Below are 23,433 nucleotides of genomic sequence, written 5' to 3'. Positions count from 1 at the left end.
CCTTTGACCTCCGCACTGACAAAAGTGACAACGGGAAGTAAGAGGAATAAGCGAAAAGTCAAAGCTGGGTCTTTTGTGTTGTGGTTGTAAACAGCCGAGGTCACGCCAACACAAAGTCTGAAATTTTATTTTCTGTGGAAAATAAGGTGGCAAGGCCGGTGAGCCGTGGGTCAGCTCTATTTGTTTGTAATAAACCAAAGAGAAAATGGGCAATTCCAGTGCGTTGTCTGCATCTCTCTCCCCGGCTAAGTCACACTTACGCATTCGCAGTGTGTTAGTTAGGCAGGACCTTAACTGCCTTTGAATCTTGGGCGTGCCTGCGTGCGCAGCCAGGTTTCAAAATACACCGTGCCAGAAACCTGGCAGTCAGGCCGGTCCACTCGGTTGTGCCTACAGTTTGGCTGGCAAACACGGCTGTTGCTGATTCAGAGCTCGCGAAAAAGAGTTTCTCTGCTTTCACGAGCCACGGAAGAGCTCAAGAAAAAGACCCAGCAAAGAGTATATTCCCGGGATGCAAGTTTATATCCCAGGGTGTGCTTCCTAGTGCTTTGGATTCCCTCCGGAGTCCCGTGACTGTCAGGTGGCTGGCACCATTAGCAAGAGAGGCACAAGAAACGATCCCCCTGAATTTTGAAAGGGTGTCTCAGCTGGCTGGGATGTGTGGGAGGGCTGCGGGTGGACTTTCTCATTGCCAGCTGGTTGCACACCGTCGCATCCTTTGCTGGCTCCTCGTGCCCATACCGTCCACAGGATGGAGCTGGGCACTGCTGCCCTTTGTTCTGCCCAGCTTTCCTGATCTCAGGAGGGCAAAGCTACTCGCGATCCCTGCCAAAGTCATGTTTTGGAAGCAGGATTCTCACTCCAGAGCTCTTGAGAGAAACGTTTGAGGTCAAAGGACAAATTCCAACCCAAATTACACAGTAATTCTTGGAACAGTTTTCTGAAAAGTGGCACCACCGCTCAGCTCTGCCTCAGAGCAGCATGCGGCCAGTTGAGGGCAACTCACTGCGCTTTTACAGGTCCCATTCTCCAGAGGCAGTAATTATTCTCCTTGCCTTACAGATGGAGAGGCTGAATCATCCCAAGACAACTTGCCTCGGGCCGGAACGCAGGAAGAGCTGCCCCTGTGCAGATGGTGGGTCAAGCGGTACCCAGCATTCACCTTTGCTCTCCGGGGGCTGCTGGTTCAGCTGGAAACCACAGGGCTTCTGGATGACGTTTTCCTCTCCTCCCACTGAATCAGCCTTTATTTACTCTTTGGAATGCAAAGTAACTGGACACCCTGTGAGTTTTATCTCTCTCCCAATCTTTTGTGCTGGCAAAGTTGTCGGACCGGATTGAATGATTTAGCTGCAAGAGAGAGCTGGGGTGGTTTCGGGGTTGTCTGGCAGGAATCTGGGTGGGAGGGCACCGTCGGTGAAATTTGAATTCAGGAGTCACGCTGTGAAACAGAATCCTTGGGACACACTGCGGGGAGGAAAAGCCTTTGTCGCTGGCTGTTTGAATCCGGCCCTTCGCTGGCGTGGCTGTGTGGATGGATGGTGCTCCTTGGCAGAGCTAGAATTACTGGGAACTGCCTCCACCGGAGGATTTTTCCCCTCCAGGCAGCCTGCTTTCATTCCACATGTAAGCAGCTACGTTTTCCCTTCTTTCACATGGATGGCATTCCCAGGGCTGGGAGCTGATGCGGGAGTATCCTGCCTGTTCAGACAGTGTTTGCTGCTCCTGCAGTTTATCCCTGTCTCCTCTGGGACTCTCCTGGGGGTCGGGCTCACAGCAGGGCGGTTTAGCGCTTACAACCCCCATACAGTTCTGACAAAGACGGACTTGGTTCTCAGATTTCGGCGGTGCCTAAAGCGAGTGCTCTCCTTCTTCCTAAAGGCGCGTTAAACCTCGACTTGCTGCTCTCATAATGCTGTTGCGGCCGCACTGATACGAAGAGACAACGTGAGGAAGGAGGAGGTGAGAGCTTTTCTTGAATGAACTGGTGTCAGTGGGAAGAAACAGAGGCTTTGTAGCTGACTGCTGCCGTTGCACGTGGGTAAGTGGCTTGATCTTTATGCCTCGGTTACATCTTTGTAGGGACTTGGCTGGGCTCAGCGTCCTTCAGTCAGGCTAGAGACGACACATGGCTTGTCTTACCGCAAATGTACGTGGCACACGGCTTATTGGGAATTGCTGCTTTGATGTGTTGGGACTTTATAGTGCCCAGAAAGAGGGGGCCCTCGTTTGCCGTGGTGACTTAGCAACACAGCCACAAAATAAACCACTGCTTCAGCAGCAGAGAAACAAGAATCCTATCATCTAGGACTCTAAACCAGCTGCCTCCCAGGTATATAATATTTCCTATTTAGCATGTGTATTGCTTGCCTTTTTTTTTTTTTCCCCCACGGTGATTGCATTCCCTTGCTCAAAGAGCCAGTGGGACTAATGAATTAGTATGTAAAATGTCAGTGGCTTGAATGGCAGGAAACACTGGGCGTTCGCAGCTCTGCGTGAAACCAAGAGCTGTGGATCTTTGCAAGAGACACCTTCGGCCTCAAAGAGTGAGTCTGCATCTCGCCCTCATTAGCCACATCCCAGAGCATGGGTGTTTGCCTGGCACCTGCCTGCAAGGTGGTGATACGGATATGGATATCTTCTCCAGCTGATATGGAGAAGAGGTGAAATCTGCAGAGACAAAAAGCTCAGACTAGCTGCTTTATACCTGAAATATGCTGTTTCACGGTGATATTAAATCAGGCTGGAGCACCTACAGTCAGCCGGGTAGGGAGTGGCTGTAAATCTGCAGCGCTGGGCAGGGCTGGGCATCAACGGGAGAGCTGAGAGCAGCTCCTGACATCAGCCGGCCGGCTGGTTTCAGCAGGCTGACTAACAAAGCCACCTTTTGAAAGGGAATGCCTTAAATCCAGAGGTACTTCCTGCTGCGCGGTGCTCAGCGAGCCGGTGGTGGGATTCTGGTAGCTGCTGAGGGAGCAGGGAAAGGAGAGGCACAAGTATTTCTGTAAGAGCACAGAAGTTACATTATGTTTTTCACCCAAACTAAAAGGAGCAGGATCAGAGAGCTGACACCGTCTCTTTTCCCCCAGAGAAACACCTGCAAAAGGGCCGCAAAACTTGCACTCTGCAGGAGACATTTTACAGCGAGGTGAAACAAAAACAAGCATCTCCCTGCGGCATGTGAATCAATGGGCAACTCCTGCCACACCGAAAACAGCTTTCTGGGGAATTTAAACGTTCGAGTGTGGAAAAAAAACCCCACGTTTCGAGGCTGGATGCAATTGGTGTAAAGGGGATCAGATCAGCAGTGGGACGGCTGGTTCAGCCTCCGTTAGATTGACTGGCATATCACGTATTGGTATAGACTATCGCATGTAAGACAGAGAAGGGAAGGGAAGACCCTTTCCAACAAAGATGATGTTGGTCCAGCTATCTTTAACATTGACTGACTCTTGTATGTGAAAAACCTAAATATTGGAGGCGGGGGGGAACATCTTTCCAAGAGTGGGGGAAATGATGAATAAGACTATGTCAGGAATGCAGATTTCGCTGCTAAAAGCCTTCTTTCAAACCCACCTTAGAGCATTCTCAGAACCCAGAGCTTTGCTGCTGGTCCCTCCGTTTCTTCTCTGGGGGCACCGTTTAATATTAGAATCCCCGGGAGCTGTTGCTGGTATGTGAGCAACGCTTTGAGTGCCAAATTTGGATTTCTGCTGGACTGCTGCGTTGCTTATCATTTTGGATCTAGTTTCCTCTGTTTGGTAAGAGATGGCTCATTCCTGAAGTGCTGTGACCCAGCTGAGAGCAGGGTTCAGGCCTGGGATAAAGGGAATGTTTTGCTTTGGCAGCCCTTCAGTGAACCAGATGTTTTTCGGGAACAGCAAAAGTGCCTGTGCGTGCCGGAGAGTGCCCTCTTTGCGGTGGGGTTTCATAGCATGATGGTTTTTGTCACCCGAGAAGGGATAAGACCGTGGGTACATAGTACCCTAGAAACTGTTGTCCCCGTGAGTGCTGGCGAGCCCTCCTTCTGGCTGCGGGGCGGCTCGTGTTGGTAAAAGATCTTTCTGGTTATATTTACTAAAGCAAAGCGCGTGGTAAAAGGGTCTCTTGGGATGATGCAGAGCTTGCGCGGGGCTTTTCAGGTGCCCTGTTTTCCTTGATTTCCCCGTGGACGGCTGTGAAGCGGGAGAGGCGGGATCCGCAGCCGGACACGGGAGCGTCGGGGGGACCCGCGGGGTGTTTCCGCCTTCCCGCACCTGCCAGCAGCGCGGAGAGGAGGAGCTGGGCACCGTGCCGAGCCGAGCCGAGCCGTGCTGTGCCGAGGCCAGCAGCCACCGCGCCATGGCGGCCTGAGCCGGCACGGCACCCGCCCTCGCCATGGAGGGGGGCCCCACGGCCGCCGGTGCCGGCATGAGGTACAGCACTCAGCTGCAGGTGAGAGCGGGACACGGTGCCAGGGGGGACGGCAGGGCTCTCCCAAAAGCGCTCAGCCTTTCGCCGAGCTGCCTCATCCTCTGCTCACTCCGGTTCCTCTGAGCCTCGCGGGTCAGGAATGACCGGGGCGGCTCTGGATCCCTCGGGAAGCGGGGGAGATTCCCGCTCCCCCTCTGCCAGCAGTTGAGGTCAGGACAACCCATGTGGGGGACGCCGCTGAGCCCAGGAAAAGGGAAACCAGGTTTGGGAAAGCGGAAATCCCTGGATCTGGTGCCAGACCGCCTCGATGTCAGCGTTGCCATCGCTCCGAGGGTTTTGATTTTGGCTCAAGCTGGGCGCTGGGGATGTGAGTAAAGATAAACTGCACGGAGGCGAGCTGTTTGCAGCGCCTGGGTCCGGGTTGTTTAGCAACAGATCTAACTAAACCTGTTCAAGCCGTCAGGAGGTCTGACTTTTAACCAAGGGCTTTGGGGCTTCGTTAATTAACCGATGCGTTATCAGTGTGCTTTGAAACTTGAGCGAGCTTAAGCCGCGGTCATGGCTTTTCGTGTAGGTTTTCCTGGCTGAGGGTCGGGCAGGGACTGGTGGTTTTGGGTTGAGCCTGTTCTGTGCCACAGAGCTCTTTCGAAACTGGGCTTTTAGGTTAAAGCACGACAGCAGGCTGTCCGGTGTCAGTCTCTGAGGCCCGGCTTTAGCGGTTGTTATCTGGTGGCGGCCAAGGAGCAGGAAGAAGTTTCCCTTGCCTCCAGCCCCGCTGTCCTGCGGGTCTCGGGGCGGCGGTGGCTCTCAGGAGCGGGCAGGAGATGCTCTCCCTGATACGGCTCAGCTCGAGCTCCTCCTTCCCTGGCCGGGTCGGGGTGACACTGTTGTGTGCAGCATGATCTTCCCTGCCCGGCTCATTCCCTTGGCAAAAGGTAGGTTTACGTGCCGGTGTGTCTTTACGGCAGGGCTGAGTGCTCAAGCGAGTCCCTTCACACCAGGGAAGCGGTGTGCCGGGTCTCTTCCCCTGGTTCTGGATCAGTTTTCCCCCTGCGTCAGTCCAAGAGGAGCTGATCTGACCCAGGAGGACTTCCCCGAAGACGGTACCTGCCTTCCTGGCAGGAAACGGCCTGAGGAATTTGTCCCTCCTGGTCCGACTGTCATTGGACTTGGCTCCCTATAAACGCAACGGCCGAGCAAGCGTGAGCTGTTTTGCAATGACTGCGTCTCCTCCTGCGACAGAAAAGGAGCTGCAACATGGACATGGTGAGGAGAAGCGACTGCTCTTCCTCAGAAAGAGCCGTTCTCTCGGGTAGTGGCTGGTGGGTGAGCGGCTGCTCAGGCCAGTTTTGCTGCTGTTGGTGCCAAGGGCAAACAGGGATAAGGAAGGCACGACGAGAAAAAGGCTGAGGCCGATGGGGAACGTGCCAGACCTTTGCTCAGCAAACAAAAGATCACTTTGTAAAGCCACTGAGGGAGCAGGGAGAGCGTTTCGGAGGGCCTGGCTGCGGGGAAGATATCGGACCAAAGGTTCTTACCTTGCCCTGGGGTAGAATATGCCGTTTCCATCCAAAGGCCACCGGAGCCAGCCTTGCAAATAACGCGTGGCAATATCCAAGCGATCGGCTGGGGCGCAGGAGGGAGCAGCTAATAGGGATGGGTTTGCCAGACAAAGGCTTCACCCGGTTGGAGATGCTGGTGTTTGTCCTGCTGTTGGCTCCAAACATTCAAATGTTGTGGGCCAAGATCCACCTCCAAACTGTAAAAGAGTTGGTCAAGAGCGTGGGCGAAATGTAATGATGAGTGTTTCATCGAGGTCTGGAGCGCAGCTGGTTTTGTTAGGCTGCTGGAGGGCTTTTTTGTTGCTCAGACGGTACTTTCTGTACCAGGAAAGATGGAAGAGCGTTTTAAATAAGCTATTTGCCTCCGTGGCGTGTTTCTGTTCTGGTCGTGGGACATAAGCGTGTTGTGGGGAGGAATTTCATGGCTCATAGCGACATGTACCAGGCCTGTAAGGTGACTTTATTTCCCACTTCTCCCCAAGAATTGCTAAGTCTTAACATGTAAAACAGAAACGCGGTTCGAAGCGTGGTCGCTTTTTTTTTTGCCCTGAGCTGCCGTGTTGCATGACACAGCTGCGCTGATAAGCGGCGCGGGGCAGCACGCCAAGCCTGTGCTGTCCTGTGCAAACATTAACTTTAGTTTCTTCTGTAATAAACCTAAAGGAGTTCTGTTTCTCGCATGACTCAGGATGGTCACAAGACGATTGAATGCTGTGGAGGATTGAGCTCAAAATTGGTGGGTGAAATAGGCGTGTGTGACTTGTATCTTTCACTGTTGCCCTTGCCCTCTGTGCCTGGAAGGCAGACAGTCTGGAGGACTCTGGGTCCTTTATTTCCTGCTCCGTATTCCCTCGTTAGTTCTGATGTCATCACGTTACAATGTCATTGCCCTTAATAAGGAACTGAAAACCAAAAAAAAAATACACTGGCGTAGTTTCCGCAGTGTTTTACTGCCCGTTTTGGGGCAGCACAGCACGAATATGCCTTACGGAAACTCAGCTCTTACGTGTGCTGTTTCCGTGTATTTCTTATCAAGAATTAGATGAGAATTGAGGAGATTATTCTTATCAGATCTTCTTCCTGGAGGAGTATTGGGGTTTGCAGCAGGAGTCGGTGCAGGAGTTGATCTCGAGAGTTGTGTAGCTGTGCTCGAGCTACTTGGGTGAAGCGAGTTGTGCGCTGTGCACGCTCCATGTGCTTTTAGATCTTTTGAGACTTTTCTTAGCTTTCAGTATGGTCCGGGAAACCTCAGGTTTTGAAAGTACAGCTTTCTTGGCTCTTTCTGCCCTGCACAAGCCCACCTTGTTGATCTCCAAGGCTGGGGTGTCCCAAGCTCTGAGCCCGGCTTGCCGGCAGTGTCCTGAGCTGGTTGAGGGATTTCCTCTCATTTCTCCTGTGCTGATTGTATTAGTTTTCATCGAACACCTCCTGAGGCAGGTGTGGCTGGAAAAGGGGAGGTGGGACTAGCCTCTTGGATACGCAGGCTGGGATCTGCAGGGTGTAATTACCCGGCAGGAGTCTAGCCGCGTCGTCTGATGACTCTTCTTCATTTGAGACCTTTCCAGGCCACCTCCAAGTTTGTATTTTACGGGTGCCTTTTCTTGGCCACGTCCATTAATGCCAGGCAGTGGGTCTTTTGCAGCGAGGCTGCTTTGGTTGCACCCCTGCCCTTCCCTCCTGTGATGTACGCAGCTTTGGCCCCGAGCAGTCCTGCGGCAGACCAGCCGGGGCTGGAATGTGGTAAAGGTCAAAGGAAGCAGCTGAATCTTGTAGCTGCCTTGTGCTGGACAAACAAAGGAAGGTGATAAGGAACAGGTGAAACTAATGGCCAGGAGCCCCGTCGTTCTGTGGGTCAGGGTCCAGTGAGCGAGACGCAGACACCGAGTCAAAGATGGAGCACCTCTTTTGGAGGAGAAGGGAGCAGCGAGGGCCTTCGGTGCCCGGGACACATCACGCTGTCTTGCTGGAGCCACCAAACAAGCCAGAAATCGGCCTGGATGGGAGATGCTGATCCCAGATGGACCCCGCTTTGTACATATCCCAGAAGTCTTCTTGTTGGAGAGCTGTTTTCTGTGGCACGTCCTAGCCCTTCTGGGATCCCCCTTTGCAGGAGGATATCTCTGCTTTCTGGTAAGTGTCTCCAGTCCGGAGTCGACTGTGGCAGTTCCCACCATCCCCGTGTGCCTGCTGAATTTCCTGCTGACAGAGTTAGTCACTTCTGCATCTGGTTTGTCCAGTCTGGCAGAGTACGGTTGCCGTCTAAAAATATATCGTGCGGCTGGCTTACGGAGGAGGAGTTGGGAGGGTTTGCTTACGCACAGGACTCCTCTCTGAGCTCTGCACGGAGGAGCAGAACTTCTAAGTTCTGTCTACATCTATCTGTGCACACTCCTTTGCCAGGTTTCCTCACGAAGCCCGTATTCCAGGGGAAACCGAGGCATGGGAGAAACGGGGTGACGTCTTTCAGCCCCTTTCACTTGATTGGCATGTGGCTTTTCTGCCAGGGCTGACGCCGTGACCAGACACCTCCGATCTGGCCCTGGGGAGGCCCACGGTGACGGCGAGGGCTGAGCGAGGAGGAGCAAGAGGAAGTAACTGAACCTGTGACTAAGGCGGAGAGAATACGAAGGAAGGTTTATTTGGTCAATAATGTTTGTTGGAGTAGTTTCCTCGAGAAGGGCGAGAGAGTCAGACCTTGAGTCACTTTGGGCTAGAGATTGTTTGTCGGGGAATCATGGAGAAGGTGAGAGCAGGATGTGCTTTCGGATCCTCTGCCTTGTATCTGCTGTTGGGAGGGAAAACGCGCAGCAACCGTTAGCTAACGGAGATTAAAATTGTCGTCGTCTTTTGACTTGGGATTTAGCTATCATCTTTGGAGCCTGTCTAGCTTTTGATTCCATCTGGTTTCTGCCTAGCCTAGAGGATGGTGACCAGCAGAGGAGGTTTCTCGCCGCCGGGCAGGAGTGGTGGCAGCGAAGGGGATGTGCAGCAGAGCCAGCGGAGGCTGAGCCGCGCTTCTGGGCACAGACAAGTCTGGTACTAAGGTCAAATGAGTGCTTCTCGCGCTGAGTGTGGGAACATCCAGCCTCCTCTTACTCAGAGGTCGGGACACGGGACCTCGTCTGAAATCACGACCTGATTCAGCATTCCCGTAGTGCCTGGGGGATGCTTCAGATCCTTTGCCTTGTATTGAGAAGAGAGTTTGCAGGAATCACTGTTGCTTACCCCGGCTGCGACACGCGACAGCTCTTCAAAGCAGCTTCACGCGAGTGTCCGAGCTGGCTGGGCAACACGATGCTGTATGTAAGGTACGAGGATGGGAGAGGACGAGATCTGGAATACAAAACAGAGGGCAGGGAGGGAAAACTCTTTGGATCCCGTCTCATATCTGCCTCTAATCACCAGGTAACTTCTGGCCAGTAAGTGTCAGTGGCTGTTTATGCACCTTGTACAGGAGTAACAACAAAAATAACCTCCCTCGGAGTCCCCCACTCCTTTAATTTCTTGTGGAGCTGCCGTCTCAGCTTTGGAGCAAGAACGAACTGGCAAAGCCGTGCTGTAAACTCTCATAGGTTTAAGATCGTTCATTTTTTGTATTTTTATTTTCCCTCCCCCCAGGAAGGGCAGAGAAATTGTCTAATGAAAGATCAGACAGCGAGTTTTCTTGCCTAACTTCCTCTGGTCGCGCTGCAGCCGCAGGAGCCGCGTGTGTGTCTGTATGTGCTGGAGGCGGAGGGGAGCCGTTGTTTTCCTTCTGATTTAATCACGCTGGTCAATTGCCCCCGTCTAAAGAGTTTTCTCTCTGCAAAGATACAACCTTTAGCTGTAAGAGGATGTTGAAATGCATCTGATTGTTGTGCAGTCTGGCCTTGTACAGCAGTGTCTCCCGCTTGCAGCTCAGCCCCGTTTTTTTCTGGCAGTTTGGTGGGGTTTTGGTAATTTTGCGGAGAGCTGAAGATACCCTCAGCCGAAGGGTACGCTATTCGAAAATAGGCTTTTCTTTAGGGTAGGAAATCTGATTTCATTGTGCGGTTTTGCTGCTGCTGAAGTTAACGCTTCTCATGCCAGAAGCGTGTGATCCCTCTTTGAGGGAAGAAATGCCATCTGGTCGAGTTCAGCCTGCCAGGCGAGCGTGTTATTAAGGCCAAGATTTAACAGCTTGTGCCCAAAAATTGTCACTCGGAACACACAGAGACACCGTCTTCCTCGCTGACCCCAAGCAGCCTGGGAAAGCTGCTGCCGTGTGAACAGATATATATATTTAAACCCCTGAGGGTGTTTTCTTGCCGCAGGCGCCTGCAGGTGTTAAAAGAGAATCAATTACTTTTCTTTCCGTTAAGTGGGAGACGGGGGATGCTTCCGAGATTTGTGGCCTGTTCTTCTCTTTACCTGGTTCGGGGGTATTTTCTTGCGTGATTTGGAAGCTGATGGGAGCCAGATGGCCGTTTCGAAGACGGTGCATCAAACTGCAGGCAATCTTGGCTTTGATTGAAGAGTTTCTTGATTTAGGCTGTCTGCATGTATTTAAGCTTTATTTTGTGGTCTGTTTTGAAGTTTCGTTGGGGTTTGAAACTTCTGTTTTGAAGTTTCCTTGGGTTACGTTTTCAAGTTTTTTCCTGTACGATCGTGGAAGCCGAACGGGAATCGGAGCACCCCCCTTGGGATTGTCCTCTGTGGCCCTGCTAGGTCTTTTGTTTCTTCTGGCGGCGGCTGGATGTTGGTGATAGAAACAACCTGGCACCTTTCTGCCCAGCCTTGGGTGTAAATCTCACAAAAGGACGAAGGCTTCATTCCCCACGCTGTAGCGGAGCGCTGTCAAATGATAAACTCGGATTATTCTGAGAGCAGATGGTGCAAAAACTGTTAGGTTGCTTTGGTCTTAGTGACCTTCTAGGAGGTGTTTGCGGAGGATTAAACTTAGAGAGTCCTTTACAAAAATGTAGGGTAAGGTGCCTGTCACGTCTCTTTCTTTTGTACAGGGCCTCGGGCGAATACCGCAGGGAGGAGAGGCTTTGGTGAGGTGTGGAGGCTTGGAGGAGAGGACAGAGATTGGGTGAAGAAAAGGGCAAAAGGCCCCAGGGAATGATGCAAGTGGGAGCTGGGCTTTCCTGCAGAGCGAGGCTTGGGAAAGATAAGATCGACAGGATCCCCTTTGCTGGTTGTTTTTCCCAGCTTTTAGGGGCTTGTGACGTTTGCATCAAATTCGCCCGAGCCATTAGTGTGTGTTTGCGCCAGCCCCGGGCTGAGAGAGGATGGGGGCGGCATCTGACCCGGCATCATGTTTGCGGGGACGAAATGCGTGTGAATGCGATTTGTGTTGGTCAGCACTTCGTGTTGTGGCGTCCTTGCTGTCACCCGGAGCCCCGTGCCGCTGCCCAGGAAGCTGCCAGATGCCGGGTAAGGCTCAGGAAAGGGGAAAACGAGAAGGTGGTGACCGGAAAAGCGAAGCATCCTCATGGTTTGGGCGGTTTGCAGCAGGCAGAGTGCCCCCCTACCTGAGGGAGGCAGGAGAAGACAGCAGAAGATGCGGTCTGCTCTCCCGGCGTGTGTTAGCCAGCTCTGGGCAGGGGAGGAAGCGCTGGGGTGGCGACTGCAGATCCGGGCCCCTGAAATCTGCCTGTACCGAGGATGCTCTGGGCTGCGTGGCATCCTCTGAAAACATCTGGGTCTGCAGCTGTTCCGACCCCAGGCTGGAGGCTCAGGTACGCGAGCAGGGCAAGGATGGAGGGTGGGTAAGCCAGAGGTGCGAGAGAGTGAAACCCCAGGGCGTCAGAGACCTTCCTCTTCATCACCCAGCCCAGCGTGGGGCAGCGATGTCGAGGGGAACGACACACCACAAGTGTCATTCCTCCTTCCCGGGCGACCTTCATTAGTCTTGTCCTGAAAGTCTGGCTGTCGTGGGCTGCGGGGATGTCTCGTGCGTTCATCTTAGTTTTTTGCTTTCTTTCTTTTAATTGGTGTTTGCGCGGAGCGGGAAACGCCACGCAGAGCTACAGGAGTGCTGTGCTGGCCCGGGTGATGCACAGAGAGTTGTGCGAATGTGAAGGGAGGAAGTAGCGTGGTTTTCTTCTTTTACAGGAATGCTATTTATAGAGTACTGTGCCCCACGAGCTGCGGGTGACACCCCTGCCACATCGCGAGCCCTTGGCAGGGGTTAATTTTTGTCTGCAGTTTCACCTGCCAGCAGGCAGAGATCCTGGAGCTTGTGGGCTTGTGACCTGCCACGGTCACAGGGTTTGTGCGGACTCGCCCCTGAGTTTTATTTGAGCTGATCACTCTCTGTTGGGTCCAGAAAGGAATTAGGTGCGCGCGGAAAAACAAAGCGAAAGCCTTCAGGGTTTGCCCTGTGGAGCCGACGCTGCTCGGTGCTGTCGGTGATGGGGAGTTGCCATGGACAGGCAGCTCTGCCCTAGAGTGCTTCGTGGTGGGACCTCTTCAGAGCAGGCTTTGGGAACGGCCTTTCCACCATCCTGCCCTCTCTCCCCTCCTAGGACATGAACAACCTGGAGGAAGGGGTGGAGTTCCTCCCTGCCATGAACTCCAAGAAGATGGAGAAGCGTGGCCCAAAGCGGCAGGTGGTCGTCACCGTCGTGATCGTTGTTTTCCTGCTCGTCTCCCTCGTCACCGGCCTCCTGGTTTGGCACTTCAAATGTGAGTATGACGTCTGATGGGTGGTGGCGTGTAGGGCGATACCCTGGGAGCACATCCACCTGGAAAAGCTGTGTTATCCTGTGCGGCCCGCCTGTGCCCTTTCTAGCTCTGGGAAGGCTCCAGGAATGTGGGGGGACGCCATTTCCACCCCCCTGCCCTAATTCCTGTCACTGGGGACCTGCTGTGCCGCGGTCCCTGCCCTGACTGCCCTTTCTGACGCTGAACTGTTGCCTTCCAGACAGGAACGCGCCCGTCCAGAAGATTTTCAACGGCCACTTGCGGGTTCTGAACTGGGACTTCATTGACGCTTACGAGAACTCCAGCTCGACGGACTTCATCATGCTGGCCAGGAAGGTGAAGAGCACGGTAAGAGGTTTCTTGCGTCCCTCCTCCTGGTGCAGGACTTTTTCTTCTTGTCCGGTGGCCGCGGGCATCTTGCGTGTAAGACCGCTTGGAGCTTTCTGGCTCCTCTCAGCTCTCCCCGCTCGCCGTGACACGCCGGGCTGGGCGCAGGGAGCCTGCCTTTAAACTGGCATCACGGCTCCATCCCCAGTGCCACGGCATCTCCCTGCCTCTGCCACCCAGCGTGTGCCGCAGGAGGCTGCCTGGGCAAATCCCGGGGCCAGTGGATGAGTCAGGGCTGGGAGCCGAGGCAGGAGCGTGTCTGCCCTTCGTGCTGAAGCCGTGGCTGCTCTTCCCTTTCCCCTCAGACTCAGGTATTCGTTGTGTTCCCCGGGAAAAAGTCAGAGCAGGCTGTGGTGTGCGGGTCTTCCGGGACTGTCAGCTCTCCCTCTTCCTCTCTTTGCAGATTCCTGCAGCCAGGGATGCTGGGTATGTGCCCTGATTTTCCAGAGCAGGCTTGAAGCTCTGTCTGTCTTTCGCCTTTCCCTCCTCCTCACTTCTAGAGGCGCTGAACACCCTTCTTTGAACCTTTCAGGTGGAGGAGATCTACAGGAGTCATGCAGATATTGGCCCTTACCACAAGGAGACAGTGATAACTGCGTTCAGGTCAGTGTTAGGTGCCGTCTGAGCCCTGCCCGGGGGTGGAGGAGGGCGATGCTGGGGTGTCACGCAGTCGTGGACCCTCATTCCTGGGCTGCTGGGGATGGAGGCACCTCATTTACCACCCTGAGCGACACAGCAATGGGTGGGCAGTGAAAAGTGACCTGAAAAGGCGTATTGTTTTCTGCCGGTCCTCATCACTGTGTGCTGAGGCAGACGTCCTGGGAAAACCCAGGTACGGTAGAGCGGAGCGCTATGAATCGCACTGGGTGGTGCCTGGCAGCTCTGAAAGGGACTCCCCGGGCTGGCGGGGCCCGTTGCTGGGCGCAGTTTGTTTAACTTGTCATTGAGACTCTCCCTTTCCCATGGCCATCCTCCAAAAATGGCTTATCAAGTAGCTTGGACCCTTCCACTGGCGCTTGAGCCTTCCTGTGTCTGTCCTCGTTCCCACCCTATAATCGTCCTTCCCCTGCAGTGAAGGCAGCGTCATTGCCTACTACTGGTCGGAGTTTGTTGTCCCCAAGTACCGGGAGGAGAGCCTGGACAGAGCGATGGCGGACAAGCAGAGCCTGGTCCAGAGGTGGAACCCCCGGCTGCGGAACCCCACGCTGAAGGTGGAGTCGGTCGTCGCTTTCCGTGAGTGCTGGCTCCGCCGTCCCTGGGCCTCCGCGTGGCACTGGGTGGGGGGACGTTTGGCCGGAGGTGTAAGCTGCCGGTCGCAGCCCTCCTTTGGGTACCCTCGGCCGTAGGGATCACTCTAAGGTTGAGTGTAAGGACCCGGCCTTCACGGCGCTGCCTTGATGGGCCATGCAGACCCGCTCCCCTTCGCTCGAACACCCTGTGTTCTCCTCTGAGCCCATCTGGAGAGGGACAGGGATGAATCCTCTCCCTCCTGCGGAGGAAAAGCTTGGTCGCTCGTCTCCCTGCGAGCAGCCTTCCCGGGCCCGGCCAGCTCGCAGGGAGAGATCCCACAAGCAGAGCCAAACCAATGCAGGTCCCAGGGACCACTTCAGCTTTGCACCCAGGGGCTTTCCACAGCCCAAAGGATGACAACACCTCTGTTTTCTCCTGCAGCTGCCGACCCCAGCATAGCTCACTCCGCTCGGGACAGTAAGTACAGTTCTTCTTCAGTCTCATAACAAGCTCCCTGCATCCCCAGACCTCTGTGGGGTGGCGATTTCCCTTGTGAGGTGGGAAAGGGCCTGAAGAGAGGTGCTCTGTGTGCAAAGCAGGACCTCCGTGTCCTGCTTAGAGCTGGTTTGGGGTCACCGAGACCGCGGTGCAGGCCTTGGCGTTATCTAGCAGCAGTGGGCGGCCCTGGCTGTCCTTCCCCAGTGCCTCACTTGGAGTTTGATAATCAAGGGTGCTCCCTGCCCAGGGGCAGCCTGCAGGCAGGCGAGGAATTACAAGTGCCACAAGTGCCGCACTCTGCACCTCCGGGAAAAGGCAGGGCAGAACCTCCGCGTTTGCTTCGTTAACTCTTTCCCGCTCTCCTGGGCAGAGAGCTGCATGTTTGCCCTCCACGCCAAGGAAGGGGAGATCACCAGTTTCACCACGCCGGGCTTCCCCAACAGCCCTTACCCCAACAACGCGCTCTGCTACTGGACGCTGAGGGCGGACGCCAACTCCATCATCAGCCTGACCTTCAAGACTCTGGAGCTGGAGCAGTGCACAGAGGACGGGGACTACATCAAGGTGTACAACTCTCTGAGCCCCGTGGAGCCCCACGCTTTGGTCAGGTGAGTGTCCCCATTAGGGCACCGAGTCCTGGCGTGAGGTGGCAGGGTGACGCTGAGAAGTCCTGCTGGTAACTGAGCTGCTGTCCCTGCTCAGAGGCGATCTGCGCTGCTCGAGGCTCTGGATGCAGTTGTCTCTAGCGGTTTTTGTCCTTTCCTTCCTAGGCTCTGTGGGAATTACGCCCCTTCCTACAACCTGACCTTCCTCTCCTCCCAGAACGTCATGCTCGTCACGTTGGTTACCAACAAGGAGGGGAGATTCCCCGGCTTTAAGGCTGAGTTCTTCCAGCTCCCGAAGATGAAAGGTGAGCAGAGGCCTCGGCCCAGTGTCCCCCACCTCTCCCTGCCACGGACGACTGAAGGGGGAGGCACAGCTGTGGCTGCCGTCGGTCTGCCAGGGATATTTCCAGGGCCAGGAGACCTGGAAGCAGGTCACATCTTGGCTCTTGGAGCTTGCCTTGCCCACGGTGCTCTTGGCTGCTGTAATGATGTCCCTTGAGGAGGGCAAAATAAGACTTATGTTGGATTAGACGTGCAGATTGATGCACGCAGGAAGCACCTAATTGATCTCCTGGGTTCTCTCCAAGCCTTGGAGCAGCGCTGCTGCCTCCAGAGATCGACTTAACCTTGTTAGAGACTGTTGCGTCTGCCTCCCTTCCTGCCTCGGGCGATAGCCAGCTAAGGCTTGGGAAAACCGCGTCTCTCTGCGCCTCTAACCTGTTTTCATCTTCTTGCTCATCTTCTAGTCTGCGGTGGGACTCTGAAAGGAGAGAGCGGCACCTTCACGACTCCCTATTACCCGGCACACTACCCGCCAGCCATGGACTGTGTCTGGAACATCGAGGTAAGACGGGGTCCTCTCTTTGCCTCCGTTAGTCGGGTCAAATTAACTCGGTTATGCAGGACCCCGTGCAAGCGAGCCCACGGCAGATGCTGCCTAGAGGCTTCGAGTCTGACATGACTCGGGGGAGGCTTGAGGCGCCAAAGGCAGGAGAGGCCTGAACTCCGTGTGACACTCACTGTCGCCCCCAGTAACTGTAGCTTTACGCAAAAAGCACTAGAGCACGTGGGCTGTGGGACAGGCCTGTCACTCGCTGGCAAAACCGGTGGTGGGGGACGCCTTCTGCCCTGGGAGAGCAGGCACTGGTGACGGAGGTCTGGCTTCAGCCCCTCTCCGTGTGATGGGGGATGCCGGGGCCAGCGAGCCAAGCCACTGGCTAAATGACAGTGCGAGCCAGAGCGGCGTTTCAGAACGGGGTTTCTTTTTCTGCTGGACTTCTTTCCTTTTTCGGTCATCTTCCGTCCTCCCCCCAAGCCCTTTTCCCGTGAAATTTATTCTGTTTTCTGTGCTCCGGAAAACGACCACGCCGCCGACTCTGCTTCCTTTCGCAGGTTCCCCCTAAAAAGAACGTGAAGGTGCGTTTCAACATGTTCTTTGTGGTGGAGCCCGGCATCCCAGTCAGCTCCTGCACCAAGGACTACGTGCAGATCAACAGCACGAGGTGGGTGTCAGGCTTTGCCTTTCCGAGCCTTTAGTTATGGTGGCACCTCGTGCTGACCTCAAACTCGCTGTGGGAACAAGCGTGCCGCTGCTTTTTGGGACGCGGTGAGGCAGGAGGGTGCGTGGGTCTGACCTGCTCCCATAGCTCGACGGCCCGTGGTGAGAGGGGAGCAGCACGCGTGCTTTTGGGGATTAAACCCTGGGTTTGTCGCCTGCTGCAGCCGAATCCCCCCCAGAACGCTGTGGCACGTCACGTCGCACGCCTCGCGAGCAGAAAGGCAGAAACATCTGGCGTGGTTTTGCTTGAGTGAGCAAATCTCCGTGGTTAGGGTAATGGCGTGGCGTTCTGTGATGCGTTTACTGTTACATTTGCTGCGTGCTGTTGCACAACCCAACGTGAGCTGGGCCGAAAAGACAACCCGGTGCCGCGCGGGGGGAGCGAGCGGCGGCGTTTCACAGCACTGCGGGCAAAGGAGCTCACCCTTCCTCGGAGAGAGAGGGTTTCCAAGTCAGCACCTGCATCCGCGTGTGTCAGAGCCGTCGCTGTGTCCGGCAGGGATTCGCAGGAACTCGCTCCCAGTCGCTTCCAAGGCCGCAACTTGGTGTTTGCACCTTCTGCCGACGGCAGGAAAATTCAGCTCCTCTGGGCGGACCTCGAGGCCCAGCAGATTGCGCTGGAATCGGACTCGTGCTCTGTTCTGCTGCCCCTTCGCTCCCGGGGTGCGCGAGGCGACCCTTCGTGCTGATGGGGAGATGAGGGACGGCAAAGGGTTTGCCCCGGGGCTGACCTACGTCTCTGACCCGTCGTCTTTGCTCTCTCTGCCCGCAGGTACTGCGGGGAGCGTTCCCAGTTTGTGGTGGCCAGTACTACCAACAAAATAGAGGTCCAGTTCCACTCAGACCAGTCCCACACGGACACTGGCTTCTCTGCCGAGTACCTGTCCTACGACTCCAGCGATCGTGAGTTGAAACCCTTAAGGCCGTGGGGGGAACTGGTTTGCCCGGATTTGTCTGGAGGCTCTCCCTCCTCTGCACTTACGCTGCCACGTAGATTGGGAAGCGTGCTTTTTTGGGGGATATAGAAACGCGATTTCTTTTCCTGCAGACCTCCTCCCATTCCTGCTCTGCTGGCAGGAAAAGGTGTCTTTAAGGCTGGATGCTGTAAGCAGGCTCAGGGAGCGTCGTGTGCCTTGGGGAAGGGACACAGAGGGGACGGCCGGAAGGTTTACACATTGTTTTATCCCTTTCTTCCCTCTCAGCCTGCCCTGGCAAGTTCGCCTGCAACACCGGCCGCTGCATTGACCGAAGCATGCGCTGCGACGGGTGGCTGGACTGCGTCGACGGCAGCGACGAGAGATCCTGCAGTAAGTCTGTCCTTCGTCTGGTTTTGGCGTGTGACGGGGAGGGCCACGTTGCCCCGGAGGGGCTGCAGGTATTTTCCCCTGGGCTTGTTCTGGGTAACACGCCGTAGCGCCCGGTCTGGGAATCGATTTAGGACCCTTCCCCGGCATACAGGAGCCGTGGATTCCTGCTAATCCAGCCCTCTCCCAGTGGCATCTCTCTCCCTTTCCAGTCCCTCCCGGCTGGGAATGTGTTTTTCGATTTAATCCTCCAGGCTGGTGTGGGTTTGGCTGAGCCGGGGGGGCTTAAAGGGCTGTATTTTGTTACCGAACCGGGCAGGTATTGCAGAGCCCATCCTGTGCGACACACAAAGAGTTGTTTCTTCGTGCAAGGAGTTTTCCTCTTGGATTAGCAGAGCTATCCCCTAGATAATGTTATTGTCCAGCTAATTAGAGGGGACGGGATCCCCTGCTTTGGGATCTCGTTCGCAGGCAGGGGGCTGTTTTCAGAGGCGGAGCGTGCTGCCGGCCTGGCTGCCCCCGCCATGATCTGGGTTTGTCGGTGCTTCCCCACCGCCGCTGGTAGCGATCGCTTTGATTAAATCATTGCCTCTGTCTGTCCTGCTGCTGTAACGTCCCCTTCAGCCTTAACTGCCTGAGGCGTTACAGCCCTCCAAGTCGTTTTGCTCTCCAGAGATGCGGAAATACTGGATTTTAGCCCAAATGTGTTATGTGTTTATATATTTCTGTATGTGTGCGCAGCCCCGGTCTGTCGTGCTGTTTTCTATGCGCTCTCCCCCCGGCTGGGGGGGCTGCCCCGCTTTTCCCGTGACGCCGCGGTGGGTGCGCTGGCAGAGGGGTGGCTGGCGACGGCTCCGCCGGTGCCTTTGCAGGTCTCTCCCCCTGAATTTCTCGCTCTCCCTTTTTTATAGCCTGTACCGACCAGCAGTTCAAGTGCCAGAACGGCTGGTGCAAGCCCAAGTTCTGGGTCTGCGACAACGTGAACGACTGCGGCGACAACAGCGACGAGCTGCAGTGCAGTAAGTAACTCGCGCCGAGGGCGACGGAGGAGGGCGAGCGCCGTGCTGGAAAACGAGCGGGCAGGAAACCCAAAATGCCAGCCGGCTGCAGAGGAGAAAAACAAGACTAAGCAGGGAAAGAGAGGGATGCATAAATCAGTGGTGGCGTGCAGGTTGGAGAGGAAAAGACCCGGGACCAGGACATAGGTGTTTGTGTGTTGTAGCTGCCGAGGTTTTACGTGTCTTAGGGGGAGGGAGATGGACGCAGCGGGGTGTCGGAGGTGCGTGGGCTTCGTGCCCCGCCGTCCCTCAGGGGCTGCTCTTTCCCCAGGTTGCGCAGCCGACAGCTTCAAGTGCAGCAGCGGGAAGTGCATCCCCGACGCACGGAAGTGTGACGGCAAGGACGACTGCGGGGACGGGAGCGACGAGGGCAGCTGCAGCAAGGGTGAGGATGGGAACTCCCTCCTTACGCATTTCCTCGCGGCCAGGCATTTTTTTGCAGGGGGTGGCAACGTCCTGGGGACGGGCAGAAGAGGTGAAGGGCTCCCGGGTGGTGCAGCTTTCCCAGAGCTGGGGCTGACCCTTCTCCCCTTGTCCCGCCCGCAGTGGTCCACGCGACGGTCCCCTGCAAGGAATACACGTACAAATGCCGCAGCGGGCACTGCATCAGCAAGCAGAACCCGGAGTGCGACGGGGAGCGGGACTGCGACGACAATTCTGACGAGGACAACTGCAGTGAGTACCCGGGGGAAAGGGGGGAGGCGGGTTTTTGGGCTGGGGCCCTTAGAGAAACACTTAAGTGTGGCGCAGAGAGTCCCTGGGTTTTTCTGTGCGATAGCTCGGTCTGAAAATAGCCAAGGCCCGTGTTCCTCGGCGGCGTGCGCAGTGTCCGTGTCGCTCAAGAGGGCTGACGCCGATAATACGGGGGTTTGTCTGCACGTTTATGGACTTGGCTGGTAAATATTTTGGCAAATTTAGCATTTTTGCTGCCAAGCTGCTGGCATCGGCCGTCCCTGACGTGGGTAACGGGGCACTTGTGCTGTAGCAGATATCCCAGAGGGATGAAGGGGAGCGGGAGTAACCGAGTGTCCCTTTTCCTTCCCCGCCCCAGACTGCGGGATCCGCTCCTACACCAGGACGTCGCGGATCGTCGGCGGGCAGAACTCGGAGTCGGGAGAGTGGCCGTGGCAGGTCAGCCTCCACGTCAAGGGCCAGGGCCACATCTGCGGGGCCTCGCTGGTCTCCGAGAGCTGGCTGGTGTCGGCCGCGCATTGCTTCCTGCAGCTGCAGGGCATCAGGTAGGCGGCAGCCGCGCTTCCGTTTTCAGGCATTATTCCGAGTAAGAAAAAACCCCACAGTTTTTACAGGGATTTCTCAAGGAAACCGTTTAAGAAAGCGAGCTACAACGTCTGCGTTTCCCGACTCGTGCAGGTACTCGGAGCCCAGCCTGTGGACAGCCTACCTGGGCCTGACCGACCAAGGCAACCGCAACGGCCCCAACGTGCAAACGCGGAAGATCAAGCGCATCATCTCCCACCCCTACTTCAACGACTACACCTACGACTACGACATCGCCGTGCTGGAGCTGCAGAGCCCCGTCACCTTCTCCTCCGTCGTCCAGCCCATCTGCCTGCCCGACGCCAGCCACAACTTCCCCGTGGGCAAGGACTTGTGGGTGACGGGCTGGGGAGCCACCGTGGAAGGAGGTGAGGTTGTGAATTGGGGATTGCGTTGATGTATTTTCACGTGGCTTTAGGGAAAAGGGGGGCTGGCTGGATACGATTTAAATGGATTAGCTTGCCTGGCGCCTGGAATCAAGTGCGATTCCCTTGGGAGCGCGCAAAGTTAGTGTCTTGGTCCTGCTGGACAAAAATGGTAGTAGGAAAAAGCAGGTTGTTGCAACGGGGATTTACCGGGCAATTTGTTGGTTGTTCAGAGCCCGAAGGAAGCGCACGGTGGGGGGAATTGCTGCTTAAAAACGCTGTTCGCTTTGACTTACGCTGCCCCTTTCTCCTCGCAGGCAGCGGAGCCTCCATCTTGCAGAAAGCAGAAATCCGGCTCATCAACCAGACGGTCTGCAACCAGCTGCTGACGGACCAGCTGACGGAGCGCATGATGTGCGTGGGGATCCTGACGGGCGGCGTGGACGCTTGCCAGGTAGGGTGAGCGCTCGGGTTTATTGCCGTAGTTAGGGAACACAGGCACATGCACTCACATTTCACACGCTACACACCTACGGGGATCCTCTTGGATGTGGACGACGGACAGATTGGAACGGGCACGAGCGGCGAATCCTGTTGACGCATGACTTAGTCTCAGCAGGTAGGAGACCAGCACACCCACGCTCCACTTAGCTACCGAAGAGCCTCAGGTAGCGAAACAGGCCACTTAGTTATCGCTTTGTTCCGTGCCTCTTATGGCCGTGCTTAAATAGGTGGTTTTGATACACATACAGGTTTATTTTTGATTTAGGGAAGGCGCAGGAAATTGTACAGACAGATGACGACTTACAGTGATGAATTGATGATTAATGGATTAATTACTCTCTTTGCATTAGTATGGTGTAGTGGTCAGGTGCTTATGCTACTGTTTGTGTGTGTACAGATGACTTAGAATAAATCCCAAAGTAATGAATTATCTGTTTGTCAATAAGGACAAGGTGTTGGGCAGGTGCTTGTGCTTATGCCACTGTTTGTGTCTGCAGGGTGACTCCGGGGGGCCCCTGGTCAGCGTGGAGGCCAGCAGCCGCATGTTCCTGGCCGGCGTGGTGAGCTGGGGTGACGGCTGCGCGCAGAGAAACAAGCCCGGAGTCTACAGCCGCCTCACCAGCCTGCGGGACTGGATCAGACAGCAGACGGGCCTTTAGGGCCATGGACACCTCTTGCACACCACCAGCTGGGACACTTAGAACTGTCACAGCCTCTACTGTGAACTTCAACCCTCCCTCTACCTCGCCGCAACCGCCCAGGACTCCCCCTGGGCCCCGGACAGCCCAAGTCATGTTTTGGTTTAGCCCTTTGCATTCCCAACTCAGAAATCAGTTTCCCTGTGTGGGTAAGTCAGCACTGCTCCACTTGAACGAGCAGTCATTCAAGATAGGTATAACAGTAAACTTAAACTTAGAAAACATAAAAAAAAAATTAAATTAAAAAAAAAAAAAAGAAAAAAGACAAACACTTTGTGTTTTAGAGGCAAACTTTATTGGACGGGTTCAAAAACAAGCTTTTAGAATATATTCTATCTCCTTCGTTTGTTTTCAAACTGCCATCCGCACCCCTTTGTCTGGTCTTCAGTCTTGGGGGGGGGGGAAGAAGTTCTTACCATGGTTTGGGGGGGATCCCCCTTGGGATCCCTCCCTCGGTGGTGTCCCACGCCGTGGTCTCCGTCCTCTGGCCGACTTGGCTTCTGGTCGTGACGAGTCCGGGGCTGGGGGTCTGAAAGAGAGAAGTTTGGCCGTCACTCACCCCGAGGGAAGCGGTGCGCAGACGGTCGTCCGCCTTTGGGCCCTGGGCATCACCACAACGTGCCTTAACACTACGCCGGCGTGCGGCTGACGTGGCTCCGGCTGCGGGGAGTTGTGCTGCGCTCGGCCACTTCCCCTTCCTCGCCGTGCCAAGCGGCAGGGCAGTGCCGAACGCCTTCCTGGAGCGCGGCCCTGCAACGACAACACACCCCTCTGAGACCCTTCTTTTTCTTTTGTAAAGAAAAAACTGCAACTCTGACTTGTGAATGTGCTGATTTGATTTATTTTTTTCTGCACACTCCCAGTGAGTTTACTTAGCCCCTTCCTTGCCTGTAAATAAATTGTTTTGTAAAACTCTATATGAAGTGGAGACGCTCTAATAAACTGGAATATTTTCTAATACTCCGGCGCTGTGGGTCTCGGTGAGCTTCTGCGCGCGGTTCCTGAGCCAGGAAACCTGCACCGCAGATCCCCCCTTTAAAGACACTTGAATCCTCTCCCCCTCCTTCCATGCTGTTCCGGGCTTCCCTAAGACGAGAGCCAGAGTCCAGGGGGATCCTGAGCATCACACTCAGCAGTTCTTGAGGCTGCTTCCCACCTGGAAACCTGTAGGATTCACCCCCACAGCCCAGCACTCACCCCCCCCCCGCTGGCATCAGACTGGGAGGAGCTGGAGCAGGCCACCAGGCCGAGCTCTTCTGCTTTCTCCGCGCCACTTCCCTCCAAAAGCAGGCAAACACAGCCTG

The 23,433-nt window shown here is 55.3% G+C and overlaps 1 protein-coding gene across 10 annotated transcripts; it reads left to right on the top strand.

The window, feature by feature from the left end:
• The first annotated feature begins 1,112 nt into the window (after window positions 1–1,112).
• Window positions 1,113–23,089, top strand: ST14 (ST14 transmembrane serine protease matriptase). Of its 10 annotated transcripts, none has more exons than XM_063355495.1 (20): window positions 1,113–1,284; window positions 1,882–2,041; window positions 12,467–12,626; window positions 12,865–12,992; window positions 13,564–13,634; window positions 14,104–14,264; window positions 14,703–14,738; window positions 15,130–15,367; window positions 15,530–15,669; window positions 16,111–16,208; window positions 16,757–16,866; window positions 17,695–17,825; window positions 18,125–18,229; window positions 19,138–19,245; window positions 19,556–19,669; window positions 19,831–19,959; window positions 20,336–20,522; window positions 20,656–20,930; window positions 21,245–21,381; window positions 21,929–23,089. In XM_063355495.1, the coding sequence occupies exons 3-20, from the start codon at window positions 12,470–12,472 to the stop codon at window positions 22,088–22,090; spliced, it is 2,487 nt and encodes an 828-aa protein (XP_063211565.1). In that variant the 5' UTR covers window positions 1,113–1,284; window positions 1,882–2,041; window positions 12,467–12,469; the 3' UTR covers window positions 22,091–23,089. The 10 variants fall into 10 exon arrangements, with proteins under 10 accessions (XP_063211565.1, XP_063211564.1, XP_063211567.1 ...); XM_063355494.1 differs by lacking the exon at window positions 1,113–1,284 and adding an exon at window positions 1,407–1,626; XM_063355487.1 differs by lacking the exons at window positions 1,113–1,284; window positions 1,882–2,041 and adding exons at window positions 9,377–11,372; window positions 11,451–11,677.
• The last annotated feature ends 344 nt before the right edge of the window (window positions 23,090–23,433 follow it).

The sequence above is a fragment of the Chroicocephalus ridibundus genome, chromosome 18 (genome assembly GCF_963924245.1).
Source record: "Chroicocephalus ridibundus chromosome 18, bChrRid1.1, whole genome shotgun sequence".
Lineage (NCBI taxonomy): Eukaryota > Metazoa > Chordata > Aves > Charadriiformes > Laridae > Chroicocephalus > Chroicocephalus ridibundus.
The sequence above is the reverse complement of the archived record's forward strand: the minus strand, read 5'-3'. Positions and strand labels throughout refer to the sequence as shown.

What these genes read in the sequence shown, in the direction of transcription:
- ST14 (XM_063355487.1), top strand. Translation starts at nt 11,228, where the DNA reads ATGGGGGCGGCATCTGACCCGGCATCATGTTTGCGGGGACGAAATGCG. An exon ending in CAGCGACGAGCTGCAGTGCA is followed by an intron (nt 19,246 to 19,555) that starts GTAAGTAACTCG and finishes CTCTTTCCCCAG; the next exon opens with GTTGCGCAGCCGACAGCTTC. An exon ending in GCGGCGTGGACGCTTGCCAG is followed by an intron (nt 21,382 to 21,928) that starts GTAGGGTGAGCG and finishes TTGTGTCTGCAG; the next exon opens with GGTGACTCCGGGGGGCCCCT.